Source organism: Molothrus ater, chromosome 3, assembly GCF_012460135.2.
Source record: "Molothrus ater isolate BHLD 08-10-18 breed brown headed cowbird chromosome 3, BPBGC_Mater_1.1, whole genome shotgun sequence".
NCBI classification, from domain to species: domain Eukaryota; kingdom Metazoa; phylum Chordata; class Aves; order Passeriformes; family Icteridae; genus Molothrus; species Molothrus ater.
The window spans coordinates 6,142,862-6,158,223 of NC_050480.2; the positions used below are offsets into that span (position 1 = coordinate 6,142,862).

The following is a 15,362-nucleotide window of genomic DNA, read 5'->3' on the forward strand; positions in this document are numbered from 1 at the left end:
CCTGGAAGCAAGTCTGCAGAATAATGCTCCTGGGGCCTGGCTGGAGAATGGGGCTGGGCTACAGGCTGCAGAAGCACCAGAGTGCTGGGCTTGCTTTCCAAACCAGGAAACCTTATACTTGCACAGAGCCCTCTCCCGAATCCCATTCCCATGCTGTTAGCTCCTGGTTTGGTTGCAAGCAGCTTTGGGATTACTCATATCCTGTGGTGTCTCAGAGATTGGTAAACTCTTGGGTACGAAGTGAAATGGATCCTCTCCTTTTCCCTCTCTGTCCTTTGTCCAGAGCTCTTTTATTTCAGAGCAGCTGGTGCCCAGGAGCTGCACACTGGGCATGGCGGGATGGGGGCAGTTTGGGGTGGGTGGAAGCATGGATCTCCCCCAGGAGTGGGCATATGGAGCACTGCATTGTGCTTTCCCCAGCAGGGCTGTAGGTGAGAGAGGTGCCTGTGCACTCAGCAGGAATCTGGGGCTGTGCAGCAGCTGAAGGCTTTGTGGTTGAGGCCGCATTCCCAAGCGATGTCGTGAGGCAAGGAGACCGGGATTTTTGGATTGTTTCAAGATGTAGGCAGCCTGGCCTGGCAGGCAGGGCAGGAGATGTGCTGCCTGCTCTCTCAGCTTGCAGGGTTGCTCTGCAGCACCCAGGTGGTGCTGGGTGCTGGAGTGTCCCCAGGTGAGCCTGTGGAGCTGGCACTGAGGCATTAAAGCAGTGAATTCTAGTTAGCACTTCTGGCTCTGGAGAATAGTCCCAAAGACATTCCCAGTCCGTGCTGAGTCTGCTGCCACATCACTGCATTAATGCTGTGGCAGCCTTTGAAGGGAGTGGCTACCATGGGGCTGGGTGTCCTTTACCAGAGGTGTGGAGAGTTCTTTGCTTCCTGCCAATCCCACAGGATTGAAAACTTACTCTGCAGAGCTTCAGACAGCAGTGACTGACTTCATAGAGTTGCTCAGAAGTCTGTCCTGGATATGGCTTTGTTGATTTTGTCACCCTGAAATGCTCTGCATGTGCTCAGGCTGGAGTCCAGCAATGGCCGAGTCCTGGTTGCAGCCCCAAATTTCTCCTCACAGAGAAAAGCAAGGCACAGTTCTTCCCAAGAATATTTCTGGGTTTCACATTCTCTGAACCTCAGAGAAAGAAAACACAATTCTTATCATTTGCTGTGCCTGTGTTTGTGCAAAAGGAGAATGCAATATGGAGATTGTTTACCCACAGTGATGGTGTTTTGTTTCCTTGGCCTGTCAGGGCCAAGTGTGTGTGTGTGTGTGTTGGGACTGTTGGGTGACAGTCACGAGTTGTGTGCAGAGTTGAGTTGCTTGGCAGGTTCAGTTTTAGATGTATAGAATAATATGGTATAATAAAGTAATTAATTAGCCTTCTGCTAAGATGGAGTCCTCCTCATCATTCTCTCTCCCCTCGTCAGGACTGCCTGCAAATTCAATACCTGGGGACACCCCAAGACAAAAAAGTGAATTGAGAGACACTTGTTAGAAACTAGGACTGGTAATGCAGGTGTATTAGTGTCACTATTTTTCCTGGGGTAAAGCTGCTATTTGCCTCCCTAAAAAAATGAAATTAGTTTGAGCAGAGGGTACCACTGCCTGAAGGATGCTGTGTTCCTGCACTCAGATCTTTGCCAGAAGGATGATCTCACAGCCAGGATGGGATCTGAGCTCTTCTCTGCATCCTTGTGCATTCTACTAGTCCATGGCCCCCCTCCCTGCAGATGATTTGCTTTGTGGTGTGTGGGGATGATACCCTGAGGACCTGTAGGTACCAATTGAACCTCCCTGCACAATTCACTTAACCTTTATCTATTACCTCAACAGGAGGGTTTTGCATTTCAATTGAGTATCCTTTGGGTAGCACACCACTGGGTGTTTTCAAGCGAGCTGCATTTCAAACATGTTTATCTAATCTGGCTGAAGATCTTTCCTGGAAAGCTTTCTGTAGGCACAGTTGAGACAGTTTTAGTCCAGAAACATGTGTGGAGGGTTTCTTTTTCTCCCAGCCAGGGGTGGCTGGTGTCACATGCATGTGCAGGGGCCGGATGTTTGCCAGCACACACATTTGGGACTGCTCCGTGCTGGCGTGGGCTTTGCAGGACCATGGCTGGCCCAGCTGTGTGGCTGGGGGAGAGCTCTGCTCTTCCTCTGTCTTGCTAAGGCTGATGTGGCATTGCTGGATCGTTTTTGAAGTGACTCTCACTAAGGGAAGCGTTTTGCTTCGTTCAGCAGCTCCCAGCAATGTGTCCCAGCCCAGATGAGCTCATGAAACCACAGCAGAAGCTTTTGGGAAGGTGTCCAGTGTGAGCTGGGGTTGCCTTTGCTCTCTCCTCTGGGGTAGCCTCCAGTGGGTGAGCCACACACGGCCATGGCTCTGCCACACAGGAGAGCTGGGAGGTCCTGCAGCTGCTGAGAGGAACAAACAAATTTTCTTTACTCAGCAGCGGTGCAGATTGTTGGCTTTGTACAGGTTTTACCCAAACTCCAGCATAATGGCATCCCACACAGCAGCCCTCTCCTTGGACAGCTTCCTTGAGCCTTTGTCCCAAAAGCCCAGGAGGTGGAGGGGGGATGCACAGACCCTGCTGACTGCGGCCCTTTCCTGGGCCAGGGTTGTGCAGCTCTTCCAGGCAGTTCCCATCTCCCAACACTGGGCCCCGGTGCTCTGGATTGAAGTACTGTGAAAAGCTGTGTCCTCCTCTGGGCTTCTGATGTCTTCCACCCCAAAACTCAAGTAGGATTCTTCTGGACCACATCTAGCTGCTCCTGGTCTTTCCTTGCAGCCCAGATGTGATGCATGGTTGGGACAATGGTTTCCAGTATGTGTAGCCAGTTCACCAGTGGCACCTTGGATTGCTATTGTCAAACAAAACACAGGCTGGTGGCTCTTGCTGCGCTTTACATTTTTTTTATCCCATTTTGCCTTGACACTTGTGCTCATGAGCTGTTCATCACAGGCATCTTGCTTGAGCTGAAATGGTTGTGTCCATTTCCCCAGCATGGAAAACAACAGCATGAATAATTCCTCCTGTTTCACCAGGGAGCTGGATCCCAGTGTTTCCTGACACCTGGTAAAATCCCTGCTTCCCATGTGGGACTTGTGCCAAGCCACCATCATGTCCTCTGTCCACAGAGCCATGTCCTCCTGCCTGGCCATGGGGCATGCTGGAGCAGCAGGATGCATCTGATGAGGCAGCCAAAGCTCTCAGTGATCAGTGCTGAGTAAAGTGCACTTGTGCTGTCAGTGATGGGCTGAAAGCAGCTCTGTTGCTCTTCAGTGTTACATTGGTAATGCTGATGATTTCATGCTAGAAATCACTTCTATGTAATTTAAAATATAACATCTTAATACCCTAATGGTCTGCACCTTCAGAGAGAGGTGTCTCATCACAAACTCCAGCACTGGCATGATCCTACTCCAGTAGGCTGACACTGCAAGAGCAGAACAAATCCATCCTCCTGCACGAGCTTTGTGTGCCCTGCCACTTGGCACCTGCTTTGTCCCATACAGGTGTGATTTGATGGAAATATGCCTGAGGCATGTCTGGGGAAAATAACAGACCTGGATCCTGTAGGTTCAAACCTGAGTGGGTTTGAGTGCTCTGTTCCCCTTTCCTCCTGCCCCTTTGACCCAGCAGCAGTTCTGGTGTGAGCTCAGCTCCTGATGTTCTGGAGCTTTTAGGCTATGGAGCACATGGCTGTGTTTGAGTGAGGTTGGGTGGCTGCTGCCGTGCTGAGTGCTCTGGTTGGGACAGATCTGATGTGACACATGTTCCTGCACGTTGTATCACCTTGAGGCGTGTTTTCATCTCGGCTTCATGAGCCAGCTGTCACAGACTGATGGATAGTTCCTGCCTTTAGGGGAGGTGCATGGCAGCTGCCCATGGAGACTTCACTGGACGTGCTGACCCTTGGAGCACAGCATGCTGATGGGACTTGGCTCAGTACGAGACCCAGGGAAACGGGACCATCAACAGGTTCCTGAGAAATGCATGGAGCTGGCTGTTCTGTTGCAGAAGTCAGGACAGCCAAATTCGGAGTTCATAGCTCTGGGATCAGAGGAAATTCAGTTGGGAATTGAGTGGCAGAAGGGTCACTGCAAAATCCAGCCCCTGCTCCTAGCTGATGTGTTTGGGACAGGTGTGAAGCCCTGTTGGAGTGCCTGTGTCAGTGCCTTGCTGCTGCTGCTGTGAGTGGGGGAGCACAGACCAGCCCTGTAGGAAATGAGTGCCCATGAGCAGCATTGCCTTGGCCCCTGCACTGTGTAGATGCTCCAAAGGCTTTCCAGCATGGGAAGGGCTCTTGTGGCTTCCTGGAATTTGATGGTCTTCAAAACATCTCTTTTGGAAAAAGATTCCTTATCCCTAGCTCTGTCTGACTGAGGTGTGTTGTTAAATCCTATCCCTTCACCAGGCTTTTATACAAATGCTGGGAAGGAGGATGTGGCTGAGTGTCCAAAGAGGAGCTGCCTTTCAGCTGGACTTTGATACTGCTCACGTAACTTATCCAGGCAAACACTTTCTGAAGCTGTTTCTCCTGCAGTGGTGGGAACACACTGTTTTGACCCTGCTCTTGTTCGTCTTCATTCTAAGAAGCTCAAAATGTGCCTGGCTTGGCCCCTTTCCCTGCAGAGCATGGTGCTGCTGACAGAGTCCAAGAGCCATCCTCATGTGCTGAATTGCCTTTTGTTTGCTTCCCTTGCTTTTCCAGCTGGTAACCAGAGCAGAGCGCCTGCAGGGCTGGCTGGGGGCAGCCAGCAGCCAGATCTGGGAATGTGTGAGAGGTTCCCTCAGCAGCCATGCCAGGCACTGCCCAGGGAAGCGCTCTTGGATGGGCATTAGTGTGTCAAGGAGGGCTTTAGGGGGTTTCCATCTCTGTAGAGAGATGCCTCCAGCCCCTCAGGCCACTACCAGACCCCAGGACAGCTGTTGCAGTTTGTTGTTTTTGTTGTTTCCGCTTCTGCTTGCGAGCGAGCGGGCTGAGTCACCGACGCGAGTTTGTGGTGTCCCTGTTGCATCCTATTGTGCTGTGTTCCAGCAGATGCTGTGTTTATTCACATAGATAATCCTTGTTCCACACCAGTGTTTCTCTGCGTGATTGCTGGGGCTGTGGAGGTGAGTCAGAGACATAGTCCTGATGAGAGGGACTTTGAGGAAAACCTAGAAACAGTCTGTGCGTGTTTCTAATTAGGGACAATCGTGGTGCAAGGCTGGAACTTAGGACACATCCCAAAAAACTGGACAAGAAGCACTCAAAGAAACATTGCAAGTGCCCAGGAAGCTGCTTGCTCTCCAGGGCTTTGGTGACTGCCTTCCAGGCTCATACATTGCAAGACATCTTTCTGTTCAGGCTGGAAGTGTGATACTCAGTAGTGGGTCATGGGAACTCCCTCTTCATGCCTGTGTCCCCAGGGAGCAGAGAGCCCTCCTTGGCTGTGGCAAGCTCAGGCAGCCCTGTTCCAGTGATTGCTGCAGACAGGCTTAAAGCAGTTGTGCTGGCATCCAAGCACAGATCTGTTCAAACTCTGAATGATGTGCTTTGAGCTCTGTTTCTCCTAACATGGCTCTGACTGTCTGGACACCCTTGAGAACAGCACGTGCTTACCTGATCCACTCTTCTCCTTCCCTTGCTCTGAGCATGCCCTCCCTTTTCTGCCTTGCAGCCGTGGGCACGCAGGCGAGCATCCTTTTCACCAAAGAGCCGTACTCGCAGGATGCCCTGCACGGCCGCAGCGCCATCCTCCGCTGCGAGGTGAAGGAGCCGGCGGACGTGGAGTTCCAGTGGCTGCAGGACGGAATTCCCGTCCAGGACACGGAGCAGCGCTTCAAGGAGGGCAGCAACCTCCAGTTTGCCGCCGTGGATCGGCACCGGGACGCCGGGCTCTTCCAGTGCCTGGCGAGGAACGTGCTCACCGGGGAGGAGGCGCGCACCGCCAACGCCTCCTTCAACATCAAGTGTGAGTGTGGGGCTGCCCGCAAGGCACAGGGAAAAGCATTCTCTTGGGAGGGCCAGAGGCTGGAAATAGTTTTTCCAGGCTGTTTGCTAATGCTTGTGTGGGTCAGACAGGGATCGGATGGCTTGGGCTGCTCAAGTCGGATTCCTCTCCAGCTGCCGTGTCCATCCTGCCCTGTAGTCCTCTTGTGTCTTCTGGTGTCCCTGAGGCTGTCAGAGATGCTGTCCCCTTTCCTGTTTGTGCATATGAAACTGGGACATTACTGCAGCAAGTGTGTCCTGGGCACTGCAGATCCTTTCAGAACTCACCTTAACCCTCAAAGAACAGCTACGTAGGGCAAGGAGAGATCTCTGCAGTGTGGGTGTCTCTTTACTCCACGCTGCCTTGAGGGCATGTGTATCTCTAAGCATGCTTGTGCCCTTGCTGCCTCCTCTGGTTATCGGTGAGTCACCAATAACCAGCACTTGGGCTCTGTACGTTTGGAGAGCCAGCTGTGTTGGTATTCTTTGATCCCACAGGGATTGAGACAGGCAGTGTGGTTCTGAAGCAGCCGGCCAGCGTAGCTGAGATCCAGCCCTCCTCCACAGTGGTGCTGCGGTGTCACATCGATGGCCACCCACGGTAAGGGTTGCCTCCTGAGGAGTGGACCCTGCCAGGGGCCCCTGCACCTTGGCTGTGTGGTCTCTCTTTCTCTCTCTCTATCCCCCTCCCTCTTCCCCGCCACCTTTTTTCTTTCTGCTCCTCCCCCACTCCCCTCCTCTCTCCCGCAAGAGTTCAGTAGAGTCAGGGAAGGCCAAGGGCAGGATTGAGCCTGTGCTGAGCGCCGCGGGAGAAGGCAGACGGCTTCCCCAGAGCCGCCTAGCGAGGAGCACAGTAAGGATGGGCTGTCACAGCCCAGCTGCTGAGCTGCTTGGTGTGCTGCAGTCACTCTCCGTCGCTTCCCAGTCGTGTCCCGTCCACCTTGGCTGCATGTCTCATGGCTTCGTGTCTGTGTCGGGGCCGGCAGCGGGACGGAGAGCCAGGGCACTGGGCCATCTCTGGGCTGTCTCCTCCGCACACCCGCTCCCGGGGCAGCCCTGGCGGCGCCGTGCCCGTGCTCACCCGCTCGCCCCTGTCTTGCAGCCCCATGTGGCAGTGGTTCCGGGACGGTGTCCCCCTCTCGGAGAGCCACAGCTCCTACTCTGTCAGCAACAAGGAGCGGACACTGACCCTGCCGAGCGCCAGCCCCGATGACAACGGGCTCTACTCCTGCTGCGCCCGCAGCGCCGTCGGCTCCGTCTGCAGCCACAACAACTTCACGCTCAATGTCATCGGTGAGTTGTGTCCCAGCTGTCACACTGCCCTGCCCCACAGCCTGCTCTGCTGCAGGGGAACCTCAGCCTTGTGTGGCTTTCCTCTGTGCAAAGCTTCTGGGCAGAGACAGACCCAACGAATCCTGGCCAGGTGTCACAGACGTGTTTTATGAAAAATCCTTTCCTTAGGATTTTTTCTCCTGAGAAGCTGAGAAGCCTCAGAAACAAAATGTAAACAACCATCCTCTGCTGCTGTAGAATGCAACAGGTGGATCTGTGATTGGTCTCATGTAATTGTTTCTAATTAATGGCCTATCACAGTCTAGCTGTCCAGACTGTCTCAGTCAGTCACAAGCCTTTGTTATCATTCTTTTTCTATTCTTAGCTAGTCTTCTGATAAAATCCTTTCTTCTATCCTTTTAGTATAGTTTTAATGTAATATATATCATAAAATAATAAATCAAGCCTTCTGAAACATAAAGTCAACATTCTCATCTCTTCCCTCATCCTGCGAACACCTCCACAGCCAGGCTGGAGCCCAGCCCTGTCTGTGTGTGTTAATTCACCCCTGTGTCTTTCTGGAGCAGATTTATGCTGTCTTCTTTTGTAATGGAGCACCCTGGAGGCTGTAGGTGCTTCTGGTTTTGCTAGTGTCATTGCCACGTGGGTAAATGCCATGTTGGTCTTTGGAGGAAAGTCCTAAGGAGGGCAGGAATTGTCGACATTAGAGGGGTATTTGGAACTGGACAGGGGAATTTTGCTGTCCAGTGTCAGCTTTGATCTGTTCACTAGGAACCAGGGTGGCCAGGGCCATGCTGGAAACAGAAGGGGTTTTCCCCTTCTGAGCAGCTCCCACATGCAATCCTAGGCTCTGAGTCCCTAACTCCAGCTGTGCTGGCACGTTTGCCTCCTTTGGGCTTGCAGGGCACACCCAGCTCTTCTTTTAGCTTTTCCCAGAGCACTGGTGTGGGGACACTGCAGGCCCCTCTGTCCCCCTCACCCTCCTGTGGTCTGTGCCATTGCAGATGAGAGCTTTCCTCAGGCAGTGATCGTCCCTCAGGACCTCATCGTGACCAAGAACGAAGAGGCCATGTTTGACTGCCAGTTTGCAGCTGTGCCCCCTCCCACGCAGGAATGGCTCTTTGAAGACAACCCTGTCACCAACAGATCCAAGTAACAGGGACCCCAGTGATGTGGGCAGGGCTGGGAGGAGAGGGGCACTGTGTTCCAGAAGAGAGAGGTCAAACCCTGCCTGGACAGGAGGGCAAGCACACAACATCAGAGTGGTCATGGGGATTGGTTTCTCAGCTTGACTGGCTTGGGTTTAGCAGGGCCTTGGTCCTTGTGCATGGCATTTACCTGAACAGGACTCAGGGAGCAGTTTGTCCTCACAGGAATCTGTGGGGCTGTCAGTTCTAGATGCCCATGCATGATGGTCCCACAGTTAGGGATTAGAGAATCACCCAGATGTGGTGATTCTGTGGAGCCAGGGAAGCTCAAGCTCCAGACACCCACTTGGGGCAATTCACAGTCAGGGACGTGTCCCAGTACTTGATTCCAACAGATGGTGATCCCCAGACTTGGGAACACCTCCCAGCCCCCAACATCTGCACAGCAATCGCTGGGCCCATGGCTCTCCTGCACTTCCACATCCATGTGCATGGTGATCCCCAGAGCCAGGAGTGTTTCTGAGCCCCAGACAGCCTAAGCATGGGGCAGTCTGCAGGCCAGGGCAGTGATCCCGGAGCTGGGATGTCTCTTCCAGACTCTGGAAAGCAAGCAGTGCTGTCTGGGTGCCGGCTGCCCTCGGCCTGGCAGCCCCCTGGCGCCACCTTGTGTCCCCTGCCCCTCCTCCTGGCTCTGTGTGCTCCCAGAACTGGCTCCTGCTTGCTGATGCATTTTTTGGTGGGAGCCAGCTCTTCCGCCAAGACAAAAACTTCTGCGAGCTCATTTCCTCCATGAAGAATGTATCCCGACCATCCTGTTCACGTGTGGTGGGAAGCTTTGGCGTGGCCCCTCCTGGTTTCACGGGCTCATGCAGGACATCTCAGCTCTGTGGCTGTGGCCCATGTCCTGCAGAGGTGCCCACTGAGCCCTTGCTCTCCCCATGTGCCCAGGACCACCGTGTTTGCCAATGGCTCCCTGCTGATCACCCAGGTGAGGGCTCGCAGCACCGGTGTCTACAAGTGCGTTGGCCACGGGCAGAGGGGGAAGACTCTCGTGCTGAAGGCAACTCTGCGGCTGGCAGGTGAGGTCTGGGGCTGGTGACAGGGTGGGCAGTGAGTCCCCAGAGTTCCAGTGTCACCCTGGAGCTATGTGACAATATAGCAGTGGGTCAGTACATGCAATGGTTCATCCTTGCTCTCTGGATGAGGGCAGCAAACAGTTTGTGTGCTCTCACCTTTAAATGGTGCCTCCCCTGTGAATGATGGTGTTGGTGGGTTGGCTACATCTTGTTGCCGTCTTTGAGCCCTGTTGTTCTTGTTCCTCTCAGAGATTGAAGACATGGCGCCCTTCTCCCCGAAGGTGTTGACAGCAAACCAGGGGCACCGCGTGTCCTGCACTGCCCCACAAGGCATACCCACACCCCAGGTCTGGTGGGAGAGGAACCAGGAACGAGTTCCCACTGCTGGCAGGGTGTACCAAGAGGCAGAGCAGCTCATTTTCACCAGTATCACAGAGATGGATGCAGGGATCTACACGTGCCACGCTGCCAACAAGGCTGGAGAGAAGAAACAGGAGCTAAGCATCACTGTGGCTAGTAGGAAACTTTCTGAAAAGGGTGGGAGCAGAAGAGGGGCTGGGTAGGGGGTTAGGGTGAGCTGGGCAGCGTGGCTCATTACCTCACTGATACAGAGAGGCACCTCTCATGGCTGAGCTGCAGGTTGCACACTGCCTGTGTGTTTGCACTGCTGCTGGCCAGAGGGGTAGTGAGTGGCTCTGTGTAACGCCTTGCCTTCATGCCCAGCGGTACCCAAATGGGTGGAGATGCCCAAGGACAGCCAGCTGGAGGAGAGCAAGCCAGGATACCTGCACTGCCTCAGCAAGGCCTCCCTGAAACCCACCGTCACCTGGTACCGCAATGGCATCTCCATTTCTGAGGTGAGGCCACAAGGCGAGCCCCTGCCCCTCGTGGGCACTCCTGCTGGGCACCTGCTCTGCTGCTGCTGTTTCTCACCTTGTTCCTAGGCCCAGCTTCCCTGTCACCCCCACTTTGGCCTTTTTCCTGGCACTAGCTCCATCCTCCTGATGTGTGGGTGCACAGTTGGCTGGCAGTCAGCCCTGTGTTTTTGGGGCAGGGCAAAGAAAAAGGTCCCCGCAGCTTGTCTCGCTTCTCCACGTGGGTCTCAGCAGGGCTGTGTTTATCTGGAGCACGGTGTGGCACGTGGAGTGTCAGCAGTGCCACAAGCCAGGGCTGACCCTAGGGCTGGTGACAGCGTCACTTGTGCCCCGCTCCTTCCCCCGCTCTGGGCAGGACTCGCGGTTTGAGATCTCGGAGAACGGGACGCTGCGCATCAACAACGTGGAGGTGTACGACGGCACCATGTACAAGTGTGTGAGCAGCACCCCGGCGGGCAGCATCGAGGGATACGCGCGCGTGCACGTGCTGGGTAGGCTGGCAGCCCCTCGCGTCCCTCCCTGGTGGCTGCAGGGGTGACACCTCCAGCTCCAGGGAGCCTAAACAGCGCCTCTGACTGTTGCAGAGAAGCTGAAGTTCACGCCACCACCTCAGCCCCTGCAGTGCATGGAGTTTGATAAGGAGGTTACGGTGTCCTGCTCGGCCACGGGCCGGGAAAAACCCACCATCCAGTGGACCAAGACAGGTCAGGGGGATTTGGTTGTGGTGTGCCTGCTTCTGACCTGAGGCCACGGGAGCTTCACCTTGTCCCACCTCCAGCGTGGGTGAAGCAGCAGCGTGGCCCCGTGCGTGCTGCACGACTGCTGCATCCGTGCTCTCGTGTCCTGCAGATGGGAGCAGCCTGCCATCCCACGTCAGCCACAATGCTGGCATCCTGTCCTTCCACAAGGTGAGCAGGAGCGACTCAGGGAACTACACGTGCATCGCCTCCAACAGGCCGCAGGGCGAGATCCGTGCCACCGTGCAGCTCGTGGTAGCAGGTGAGGGCTCTGTGGCAGGCAGGGGTGTTTCCTGCTGGGCTGGCTTGGCCCGGGTGGCAGAGAAAGCAGTGTCTGGCCTGGTCCTGAGCTCTGTCTCACAGTTTGTCAGTGCTTTGCATGCAGCCTGGGAGGGCACGTGCCACTGTGCCACCGTGCTGGCTGTGCTCCCTGGTGGGAGCTTAGCACCATTCCCAGGAGCTGACAGAGTTCATTTTGGCCTCTCTGCCTTCAGTTTACGTCACCTTCAAGCTGGAGCCAGAGCCCACAACGGTGTACCCGGGCCACACAGCCATGTTCCAGTGCCAGGCAGAGGGGGACCCCGTACCGCACATCCAGTGGAAAGGGAAGGACAAGATTTTGGATCCCGGCAAGCTCCTGCCCAGGTACACAGCCTCCATTCCAAACTGACACGTGGTACAGCAGGACATTCCCAAGTACCCCTCATCCCTGCCCAGTATGAGGGTGCCAGTGGTGCAGTCCTGGGTTTGTAGCTTGGTGGCACGTCATTGACTCCACGTGCCAGGACTTGGACTCTGCTGGCCCCAGGGTTTCCCTTACTGCCACAGCCTGCCAAGCTGTGATTGAGCTTCAGTCATCTGTTCTTAAGTGTTGCACAGCCTGAGATGGAAGCTGATGGCAGTGGGGACGTGGGGCTGCAGGTACCCCAGGCCTGCCTCTGCCCTTTGGTGTTTGCAAAGAGCTCTGTGTGTGTGGTTGGCAGGATTCAGATCATGCCCAATGGCTCCTTGGTGATTTACGACGTCACCTCCGAGGACTCAGGAAAATACACCTGCATCGCTGGCAACAGCTGCAACATCAAGCACCGGGAGGCATTCCTCTATGTTGTAGGTAAGGAAGGTGCCCAGGGTTGGGACGTGACCTCCTGGAATCCCTGGCAGTTCTAGGCCCTGCTTGTGGCTCTGGTTGTGCCTACCAGGCAGTCCCAGCAGCATCCCCGCTGGAATGCAGCAGAGTGTGCTGTGGGATGTGCCCAGCTGTGCTGTGGCTGGGTGAGGAGGTGGCCACAGCAGTGGGTAGGGGGCTGGAGGCTTTTCACATTCCTCCAGCACATTCCTGAGCAGGATTTGGGAGATCCCTCCACACCCCCATGTGCTGGATGCTCTCTGCCCCACAGACAAGCCAGCAGCAGAAGAGGATGAGGGACCTGCCAGCCACACACCTACAAGATGATCCAGACCATTGGGCTCTCAGTGGGGGCAGCTGTTGCCTACATTATTATTGTGCTGGGGCTGATGTTCTACTGTAAGAAGAGGAGAAAAGCCAAGAGGCTGAAGAAGCACCCAGAGGGCGAGGAGCCTGAGATGGAGTGTCTGAACGGTGAGGCCGGTACGCCTGAGGGTCAGGGCTTCACCACAGCTCTCTGTCCCTGTGCAGGAGAGCCTGAGGGGCAGGGAGCTCGCAGGGGATAGGAGGACTCCTAACCCATGGTCTCTCACTCTGTGGTTTTTGGCTGATGGCAGAGACCTGCTGCCAGGTGAGAAATGGGCAAGTCAGTGTGAAACCTGAATCCCAGCCTCACCTTGTGCCATCTCTGCCTGCTGAGTTGTGTCTCACTCCTGCATCCCAGCACCTGCCCGTGGGATCACATGTCCCAGGGGAGGGAAGGATCCCTGGTGCAATGTAATGAAACAGTAGTATTCTGCTGGCCTCTTCAAATCAGACTTCAGCTGCTCCTGGTGCTGAAGGGAAGATGTGTCACTGAACTCCCTCTGTTATCTCCAGTGAGGACTTGGAAGTGGTGGGGTGCAGTTCAGCTTGCTGTCCCTAATTCCCTGGATCTCCCCATTCATACTTCCCATAAATGCAGATGTTCTCCCTCCCAGTTCTCCAGCACACAGCCACATCCTGACCACATGCTCTGAGGTCTGTGAGGGCCTGGCAAAACATAACTGCTAGGTTTGCCTCCTGGTTTTCTCCTTGCATTGGCACTTTGAGCAGAGCCAAACCTCCAGAAGAGAGGTCTGGCTGTGGGGAACCTCCTAGGAGCAGGGATGCAGGAGCATCTCAGCAGCTCTGTGCTCTGCATCTGCCACCACTGTGAGATCTTTCAGTGGAAAAGTCACAGGTAGCTCACCTGTGCCAGCAGGCTCTGGCCAGCATCCCCTTCCTGGGAAAGAATTTCTTTCAATTGTTTCTGAGGTGGCCTCAGATTTTTATCTTGGCCTGTCTTTATTATATTTCTTTTCTGCTAGAGTTTGCCTCTTCTTATTCCCTTCATTTGGAACCAGGTTAGCTGCCAGGTGTATCCTCATTCTTACAAGCAGACCCAGCTTCTCAGATGTCTACACTCCTTTTTGGTACTTCCACAGCCTCTCTGGTGAAGTGGTTTGTGTTTGCTGCCAGCTCTAGTGGAGTTATTCCATTCACCACAGTCTTCTAAGATCTGGCTCTTTGCCTCTTTTTGATGTGGTCCCTCGTTAGCTGGGTGACCCAAAGTGTTTCAGCACCTGCCTGAGTACCTACAGGTACTCCCTGGCTGACCACCAGCTGACTTTTCCAGTGCTCTCAGGGTCCAGACAGATTTAATCTCTCCACAGAGTTGCAGTGGATCTTTGCTATGGATTTCCTGTGGATCAGTGCACTCCTAACCATCCAGTTACTTTCCAAGGTCACGTCCTTGCTGTGCCACATCCTCTGTAAGGAGAGCTTGCTCTCACTATCCATGGCTGACTGTGCTGCTTTTTTTTTTGTTGTTGTTGAATACAGACATAGCATTTGGGGAGGCTCATGGCTGTGGGGACTGATCTCTGTGCTAGTGTCTCCAGGGCAGCATGGCTGAGTCTGTTTCTCCAGGAGATGCTCCTGTGTCTGTTGCATGCAGGTGGGCAAAGGAGGCAGCTTCCTCACACTTGGTTCCTCTCTGGACTGCTGGATACATCAAGCCTCCTGTCCTTTTGTTACCAAGTGCCTTGTCCAGGCTCTGTGAAACATGAACATGTGTGTTCTCAAAAGTGGCTCTTGTTGCTGCCTGCTGGTGCTGTCTCTCAGTGGCAGCACACTCATCACTCTGCAGCCTTCTGGATTTTTTTGGCACAGTTGCAGTGGTCGTCTTGTGTTATCCTCTTGGCTTCAAGCTTGTGGTCTTGAGACACGATTAGTCATGAGTGCAGACAGCAGAGGGTCAGACAGTCCTGCTGATAATGAGTGTAGAACCAGGGAGAGTGTGAGGAGCATCCAGCTTTGATTTATAGGGTAAGTGGTGTTTTTTTGTTTTTATCTTTGCAAATCTTACTCTACCTCATGAGAGCAGACAGATGTCAGTAGCATGGCTCTTAAGTCAACATATCTCAGTGTTCACAGCTCCAGTCCTACCTGTGACAAAGCCATGGTCCCTGTCAGGGTGGCCAGGCCTGCTTAGGATGTGCTGGTACCTGCCTTGCACATGTGCATTGTAAGCAGGCATGTACACTCACTGTGTGATGCAACAGCCTGTGATGGAAACTACAGGCAGTGGGACTCTGTTGGATTTACCTCGTGCTGGGTTGTCTTAATTTCGTTAAAAATTTCCTATTGTGTGGCTGTTTGCCTAGTGCTTATTCCAGGAGCAGCTGAAATGGAGTAGTGATGCTGGAGGGGTGTGAGGGACCCTAGCTCAGGGCTGTTCCTGCTTTAAATTCCAACTCCTGCCTTCATCTTATGGACAGTACCTCTTCTTAGTAACCAGGTCTTATCCAAGCAGTAAATACATTCAAAATCAAGGTTTGCCATCTATGCAGTCATTTCTCTACAAGGTGCCTATGAAATGCAGGGTTTTCTATTTTCTCAAGGCAATCGTGCTTTGTCCTGTTCTCTGGCTGCTTGTGTTTGTGCTAGGGAAATTTCTAGTGAAGTTCCTGTGCAGAAAGCTTGCTGGGGCTGATTGCAAGGACAGCGCTTCCTAGCACTGCTTTAACCCAGCCAGTTAAAATCCAGGCTAGTCTGGTCTTACAGGTTCAGCACTTCCAAGGACATTCCCAAGGCTTGCTGGAGGAGTA

At 54.0% G+C, this 15,362-nt stretch overlaps 1 protein-coding gene across 1 annotated transcript in view; it reads left to right on the forward strand.

Moving 5' to 3' along the window:
* PTK7 (protein tyrosine kinase 7 (inactive)) overlaps positions 1-15,362 on the forward strand; it is a 35,194-nt gene that overhangs the window by 16,691 nt on the left and 3,141 nt on the right. Inside the window, 14 exon segments of the mRNA XM_036380743.2 lie at positions 5,666-5,959; positions 6,475-6,577; positions 7,079-7,269; positions 8,274-8,421; positions 9,366-9,496; positions 9,743-10,009; positions 10,217-10,350; positions 10,724-10,859; positions 10,953-11,072; positions 11,218-11,367; positions 11,600-11,750; positions 12,089-12,216; positions 12,503-12,544; positions 12,547-12,705. Coding sequence (XP_036236636.2) covers positions 5,666-5,959; positions 6,475-6,577; positions 7,079-7,269; positions 8,274-8,421; positions 9,366-9,496; positions 9,743-10,009; positions 10,217-10,350; positions 10,724-10,859; positions 10,953-11,072; positions 11,218-11,367; positions 11,600-11,750; positions 12,089-12,216; positions 12,503-12,544; positions 12,547-12,705 — 2,154 coding nt within the window.